The sequence below is a fragment of the Musa acuminata genome, chromosome BXJ3-7 (assembly GCF_036884655.1).
Source record: "Musa acuminata AAA Group cultivar baxijiao chromosome BXJ3-7, Cavendish_Baxijiao_AAA, whole genome shotgun sequence".
Lineage (NCBI taxonomy): Eukaryota > Viridiplantae > Streptophyta > Magnoliopsida > Zingiberales > Musaceae > Musa > Musa acuminata.
The window spans coordinates 40,467,342-40,475,174 of record NC_088355.1 but is presented as its reverse complement, the minus strand read 5'-3'; the positions used below and the strand labels follow the sequence as shown (position 1 = coordinate 40,475,174).

The window sequence follows — 7,833 nt, the reverse complement described above, 5'->3', positions numbered from 1 at the left end:
GGTTGTGGGGGTACCCAATGGTCGCAAGTTGCACCCTTGCCGACAACCAACCCTAGAAGAGAAATGACAGCTGACTTTGGAGCCAAATCTAGTGTTTCTTCCACAGGCGGAAGGAAGGGGCAACCCTTCCCCTTCCAACCTGGCTTCCATTCCATGTCTTTGGCTTCATCTTGCTTCCTGCTCTCTCTCTCTCTCTCTCTCGATCTGAGAACAGTCCTCTGCCTCTGCAAGCACCTGCTGATCTCAAAGCACACAAGGTAGGAGAAGACGAGGATTGGCAACATATTACCAAAGCATGTTGTGTGAACCAAATAGTCAAAAGTGTGTTGCAGATGAGAAAGCATTCAGCATGTATCAGCACAGCAGAAGCAAAACAATATCTGAGAACACCTTGTGAAAGAGGCCCTCTGCCTCTGCAAGCACCTGTTGCTAAGCACACGCGGTCAGTAGGAGAAGACAAGGATCAACAACATAACATCAAGGCGTGTGCCAAAACCGAACGCAACAAAGAGGTATTGATGAAGAGAGTAAAGAAGTTGGCACATACCGAAATGAGAAAGAATTCTTTTATTTCACAGATATGGCAGCAGCATGTATCAGCATGGCAGAAGCACAACAACATCAATGACATCCCGTCTTTTCCCTCCCTTTTATCGACTACCACCTCCGTGGCTTCCGATGCTTTTCTCTATATGACTTATATACATGAAATAAATCTTAAACAGCCTCCACAGACACCAATTGATACTACAAACATGCGTCTAGAGAAGACGAGATTGATTTCTCGGTAGATAAGAACATCCTAGCCTAACCAGAAAAGGAAATGATAATGGAAATGATGATCCTGGAACTCCGCAAATGGAGGGATCAAACAAAGCAAAAGTAAAAGGGGAATGATGCTTCAGCTCGATTGCTGGATCAAATGGGAGTTGAATTTTGAATCATCGAAGAAAGGTGGGGGCTCGCCCTAGGACAAATCAAAAGAATCACTTTATTCATCTTAAAGACCGTAGTGCCTCACCGAGTACTCTAACACCTGCTGGCTCGGACAGATCATCTCCTTCACTCTTGTCCCGTTCTTGTAGATCTTAAACGTCGGGACTATCCTCACATTCTCTGCCTTTGCAACATCAGGGCTCCGGTTGATATCCACCTTTCGGTACAAGCACAAAACAAAAGTTAAATGCTTAGAAATAAAAATGAAATCAAGCGACAAAAAAGCATGGATGATACAAAGATGGGCAAACTGTGATGCAGGGCTAACAATATTACCCTGAGAAAATTTGCAGATGGGTACCGATTACAGAGTGCATCAACAGATGGGGTTATCTCAGTGCATTGTGGGTTCGAAGCAACCATGAAGTAGACAACAGAAGCTCCTGAAATGGAACAAATTTACTCTCTCATTGGATGTATGAAATGACTGAAAGATAGAAACGTCAGCTGCATGAAACTAAGAAAAATGTCCCATCATCATTTAACTTTGTTAAAACAAAAAGAAAAAGGAAAATAAAGCCAGCATCGTCTTCCTAGACAGTAAGTGCATCATACTGCTAGTAACAGTATGAAATGAAGAGTCATGTCCTACCGGTGATCTGAAGATCACAAGTGTCCCACCACTAAACTCTAGAACCGGCTTGGAGAAGAGTAATGATGAAGTTTTAGAATGAAGTCCATAACAGAGTAGGAATACTTAATCACTCGAAGATGCTAACTGACCGGGAAAAGATATTGCTGCTCGGAATTGTTCTACACCAGTGACCTCCTCAACCTCTCCACCAAACTTCAGATTGGAGACATCTTCACCACGACATGTTTTCAATGCAACCTGAGCATGGAATAAGGCTTCGGCCACCTCAGTGTCCCGCGGAAGCTCCTTCCTCAGGACTTCATAATCTCGGACACATTCAGCCCAGCACTCAAGCTGATTACAATGTGACAAAAAAGGGTTAAAACAAAATAATTCTTGATCTCTCGGTGTCAGAGAAAATGAATCACGTGATACAACCTTGCCATAGGAATCAGCTCGTCTGAGAAGAGCCTTTGTGTAATTGGGTCGGATTCTAAGAGCTTCACTGCAGTCATCAACAGATTTCTGCCACTGCCCAAGCTTAGAACGGCAAGCTGCTCTGTTGCATAGAAGGACCGAATTTGATGTATTGTACCTGAGTCCTTCCCCATAAGCTGCACAGGCCTCTGCGAAATTCCCCAACTTAAAGAGCTCATTTCCTTGAGCTCGAGCCCTTGCCACTGACCTCACATTGCTCATGACCATTGTCACTTCTACATTCCTAGCATCCACCTTCCTGGCCTTTTCAGCTGCCGTGACTGCATTATCGAACCTGTAAGAGTTCCATTTCATGTCTCATCACCCAAGAATTGTTTCTATGCTATTCTGCAGAACTCCAAAGGTATCAGCTTACCTCCCCATTGCCATATCAACTTGCGCTCTAACAATGTAGAAATAGGAAGAGGAAAGCATACCAAAGATCTTGGTAGCTGAGGAGAAAGGGAGTGAGTCCTTGAATTCAGATGATCTTGAAAGAACTGAATCAGCCTCATCAGGATGTTGGAGGTGCAGAAGAGCTTCCGCCCTCGATGCAATTAGCTGCGAGACACCAAACTGGAAGTTAATTACATATTTAAATTTCACCAAGAAAACCAAAATTGAATCTTCAGGATTTACCGGCGGAGAAGAGTCTGCTCCTGCAGCAATTGCTGCATCAGCTTCTCTTAATGCACTCTTCCAGTCTCCTATCTTCCGGGCATCTCCGCATTTTACCAAATGTCTCTCCACCGCTTGAGTCTTCTGCAACTCAACAGGGTCAGGCGGCTGCCCAGTTAAAAGGAGATGCTTCCTCGCATCCTCAACTAGCCCTAACCTGTGAAAAGAAATGGATTAGACAATGCAATGCATTGAAGCAAAAAAACTATGATAATTGCATTGACTGCAATAGATTCTCCAGCAGAAAATCACAAAGCAACATAAAAAATAATCCAGTCTGTGTTGGCCAAAATATTGGATTTACCCAATTAGAAGAGGAGCAAATATTTCCACCTATAACAAATGCCACCAGAATCTGTGCTCAGAGTTCATTCAAATTGAAGCTTTTCAATCAAACTCATGATTTCTACATAAGCATGGAACCTCCAAGAAAACACATGATCCAACAAAAACTAAATACACATCAAACAGGCTAGATCAATCGAGCATAAGCATCAAAGCTTTTGACAAAAGAACAACTAAAAACATGAACATGATTCCAGTATTATATGGCGAGCAAACAAAGAACACAAAAACAGATCAGTCATCAAGGTGGAAGCTTTGGAGCAAATGACAACCAAAAGAACAAAGAAATGATCAAAACCAGTGAAGAGAATGCATCCCTTGCACTGCACATGTATTGTGGGAGACGAACCAGCACCTACACGTCCTCCGGTATGAACTAAGAACAAGCGAGTGAACCAGAACAGATCTTTGGTAGTATTGGTCTTACCTTAGATTTAGACATGCCAGCCGATGGTGCGCCCGCCCGTTCGCGGGATCCAACCGGACGGCCTCCTCGCACTCTCTCACCGCCTCCTGCAACCTGCCGAGCCCCATCAGTGCCGCCGCACGATTACTCCGGCATGGAGCATTCTCCGGGCACATGGCCACCGCCCGATCGTAGAACGCCAGCGCCTCCCCGTATTGTCCCCTCTTGTAGTGCTCGTTCCCTGCCCTCGTCACTTCCTGCGGATCCATTCTCCCGGTCGCCCTCCTTGTGGTCGAATCCACCGAATTCCCCATGCCGGCACCACCACTGGGTCTGGCCGCTCCGCCACCGCTCATACCACCCCGCATTATACTGCCATGGCCGTAGTTCCCGGTGCCCGACCCGAGCACATCGCTTCTCGGAGTCGTCCTGGGCATCATCCCGGTCTTTCCGATCTTTCCCGAGGGGTAGATGTTCCCGGTAGGTAGCACATTGGTGTTGGGAGAGCTCGCGGTGCAGATACTACCGCCGCATCCGCCTCCGACGGAGAAGATTAGTGGCCCGGAGTCAGATTGGTGTTGGCTGATCTCGCCGGAGAGCTCCCCGTAGTGGCTCCGCCGCCCCGGGTCGGGAGCAGCGGGCCTCCGGGCGGCGGGGCCGGAAGGGGAGTGGGGCAGCGGGACGACCTTGCCGGAGGCGGAGCCGGAGGAGCTGGAGCTGCTGCTGCTGTTAGCGGGGCAGGGGCGAAGGGGGGAAACAGGGGATCCGAGGTCAGGGAAGTCGGGCTTGTTCTCCTCCATGCGGAGGGCCGCTTGAAACCGGGCGGCGACCGGCTCGACCTGCCCGGGCGCAGCCAAGCCCGAGCCTGCCTTCTGGTCCGGTCGGCTCGTCTCGCCGGCACGTGACATCAAAAGCCTCGCAACCACCACTTCGGATCTCCTCTTTCACCACCCACCCTCTGTCTCTCTTACGGATTAATGCCGTTAGCTTTGACAACCGTAATGGCCACAGCCGACGGACAGAAGGCTACAACAACACAACACAACCCAAAAGGCCTCAAAGACGTACTCCTTAAAAGAAGAAGGGGTGTGTGTGTGCGTGAGTGAGTGAGAGAGAGAGAGAAGAGCTGAAAGATCTCGTGATTTGGTAACACGGAGAAAAGAGAGGAATGGATATGCCCATCTCGGTAGATTTGGAGACGGAGGAAGAGAGAAGTGGGAGAAGGGAACGAAAAAGAAAGGAAGCAGTGAGAGAGAGAGAGAGAGAGAAACAAATAGAAAATGGGGAGAGGAAACTTTTCTGTCGTTTCCACGCTCTCTATTGTTTGCCCCTTCTCCTCGGTCCTCACGGTGACGCAATCTCTCGCTCTCTCTCTCTGTCTCTCTCTCCCCTTCTCCCTCGGACTGATGTTTCTCACCCTACATCACGCTAATGCCAATTGACTTCTTGTAGGAGATTGAGATTACGTGTTAATTCGTCCCCCTCTTCCGTGGTTCGCAGTTCGCGAGGCGGCGCATTGTGGATCCTGGCCGGGGGATTCCCGGAATCTTTGACGGAGAAGGGAGGGGGGGGGGGTTGGATTTGGGCGAGCGAGGGGAAGGAGAGGAAGGGTGTTTTGGGTAATTCGGTCAGGCGGACCCCCCCGGACAATGGGCAGGTGGCCACGTGCGGTGCTTCGATCGCCAGCTGGGCCATTCGGGGAACCCCAAGCGCCGCGTCGCCCTGCACCAAAGGACTTGACGGCGTTAGCGCCGCCGTAGGTGGTGATCCGACGGAGTAGATCTGGTGAACCCCCGGTGTGGAGTCGCGATTGGGTCTTCGATGCGTGCACCGGCTTGAGACCTCCTCACCTTCCTATTTATGATCAAAATTGGAAGCCAAGAACAGATAGGATCAAATTGATTTTGCATACAATGAAACAAAAGATCACACAGGAATAGCTTAATGCTATTCCAAGCTAATTGGTTGTAATAGTGAAAGAAAACCACCCAAGAGAGTTTATTTTAGAGACAGTAGGAATACAATAATAAATAATATATTATCTAATGCATATAAAATGTACTCACACTATATAAGATGTGTTCACATTAATAGCATATCTTAATTACATAATAATTAGCAACACAATATCATCTTGATGGATTAATTAAGAGATCCTTCATTTATTTTATTTTATTTTTCAAATGTATTATCATTTTCAACACTCTCTCTTAAATTAAAGCATAAATGTTGAAGAGTAGAATGAAAATTATAAGGACATTTAATCCTTAGTTAAAGAGTAGGGGAACCAAAGATTGATAAACCCTCCGAATTACTGTATCTTTTGAGGTTCATGAGCTTGAAAATATAAAATCGTGCAGGCATGTCTAAGAAGATAATTTCTTATGAGCCTAGCATAACGTTCAAATGTTGATTTATTAAAATGATGCTAGAAGGAGGGTTATGAGTCATTGATCTCCTAAGTCATCCTTATCTTTAGAGATGATTTTTGGGACTCACGAGTTTTAAAAGGGTAAAATCGAACTAGCATACTCAAAATGAATAATTCCTCGTGAGCTTACGAGATCATACCAATGACAATCAAATATTGATTTATCAGTAAAAGTATCTATTTATGTGATTTACGAGTAAAAATATACTTATGTATTCTCAAAAAATATATTTGAAAAGTAAACAAAATAAAAAAATAAAGACAATTTTCATGAAAAAAATTCAAAATTTTTTTAGGATATCATAATAAATTAATTCAAATAGTTCAACTGAGAATTATATATATATATATATATATATATATATATATATATATATGTATATGTATGTATGCATGTATGTATGTATGTATGTATGTATGTATGTATGTATGTATGTATAGATAGATGTAAAATACTTGATAATATGTTGTCTAATGCATAATATTCAATATTAAGATGCTATAAAAGATATGCTCCTAACAATAGAAATTCTCAATAAATTAATATTTGGTAGGGGAATATTGTCTTGATCTTAAGGCAAGGATTAGGTACATGTACTAAGAGAAGGATAATTAATTAGCTCCCAGTGGAAGAATCAATAGAGAATTTGTTCTGTTTTCTCAACCTTAAACCAATTCACTCTTCCTTTATCTATCCTTAATGGTCATTTATTTCACCATACTCCTAATTTGTTCCATGACAAGGCTTACAGGTGGACAAGCAATCATTAAAGATATATTAAATATAAATAAACTGAATAATCAAATACCAAGCAATCAATCATCATAAAGAAGAGAAAATATTTTGTAGAATCTATTTGTTTTATAGGTAAATATTTTCTAATATTAGTGCATTAGAAATGACGATAGGAAATCAAACAAGTCTAATTATGTGCCTAATTAAGCACTTGCAATACATATTTCTGAGGTCAAGTCGAGTCAACCAACCTGCTTGCATAAATTCTACCAGTCTTTCTTGGGCTTCATACTATATCTTCTACGGCAGATCGATGCTTCCCTCATCGGTGACTCGATCGAGACAAACCTCTGCTCTTTGAATATAACAGTCTCGAGTACTACAGGCATTAATGTGCGTGCATTGGCAGTGGATGTCATCCACTGAACTCGCTCATGGTTTGGTATGTGCTCTGCACAAGCGACGCCGATGGCGGTATCTCCTCCCTCCGCACACAGGTTTGGGCGTTCGTCCCGTTGACCTGGTCAACCGTGCCGGCCTTTTAATACTCTAATCACACGCATAAGCTCGTGCGTTTGCAAGAGACATGTCTGTGGAGCTCCCACTTGATCTAACCAGCGAGATGTGGGAGCCTAGAAAGGAGGAGGAGGAAAAGATTTGAAGCCTGGAGCTCATCTGGGAGCCGCAAGTGGTCCTCGACACCTCTGAGTTGGAGGGACGCAATGAACTGAAAGCTTGCTGTAGATTCCCTGACATGGATGAATGATGAAAGGGAGGCAGAGAGAGGTTTGGCGTGGCGTCGGTGTTTATTATACGAGGGTTTTAGCGGCAGCAGCAGCAGCAGCACAGGGCGGCCAGTCGAATGATGCTGCTTACGAGGACAGCATCCCTGTTTGTTAGCAAAGAGCATCGTATCTTCTGGGGAAGGTTCACTGCGCTGAGCTCAAAGCTCCATCGGCGGTGGGCGGGAGTTGGTGTTGGCAAGCTCGATTCGTCATTGTTTTACCGCTAACACACTCCATTGTGTTCTGCATCCGCATGGGGGCTTCAGATTTGCTAAGCAGGTGCAGATCGGTGGTGTTTCAATGTCTTCTATGACAAAGAATTAAGTGGGCAATAACTTCCAAGCTTTTGGAGCTCCCAACATCCATGGCGACCACACATAAAGCGCCAAGCAAGTGATTACTGCC

The 7,833-nt window shown here is 45.0% G+C and overlaps 1 protein-coding gene across 1 annotated transcript; it reads right to left on the bottom strand.

Moving 5' to 3' along the window:
- Positions 1–552: 552 nt before the first annotated feature.
- LOC103992732 (TPR repeat-containing thioredoxin TTL1-like) lies at positions 553–5,013 on the bottom strand. The gene is made up of 7 exons (XM_009412554.3): positions 3,498–5,013; positions 2,687–2,882; positions 2,424–2,608; positions 2,009–2,342; positions 1,720–1,924; positions 1,273–1,379; positions 553–1,153 (listed from the first exon to the last, which is right to left on the bottom strand). Exons 1-7 carry the CDS (start codon positions 4,382–4,384, stop codon positions 1,001–1,003), a joined length of 2,067 nt encoding a protein of 688 aa, XP_009410829.2. The 5' UTR covers positions 4,385–5,013; the 3' UTR covers positions 553–1,000.
- Positions 5,014–7,833: the final 2,820 nt, after the last annotated feature.

Excerpts from the sequence above, each read along its gene's own strand:
- LOC103992732 (XM_009412554.3), bottom strand. The coding sequence starts at position 4,384 with ATGTCACGTGCCGGCGAGACGAGCCGACCGGACCAGAAGGCAGGCTCG. Across the intron at positions 2,343-2,423 it reads GTTGATATGGCAATGGGGAG|GTTCGATAATGCAGTCACGG; the intron begins GTAAGCTGATAC and ends GAACTCTTACAG. Across the intron at positions 1,380-1,719 it reads AGCAGCAATATCTTTTCCCG|GAGCTTCTGTTGTCTACTTC; the intron begins GTCAGTTAGCAT and ends GTTCCATTTCAG.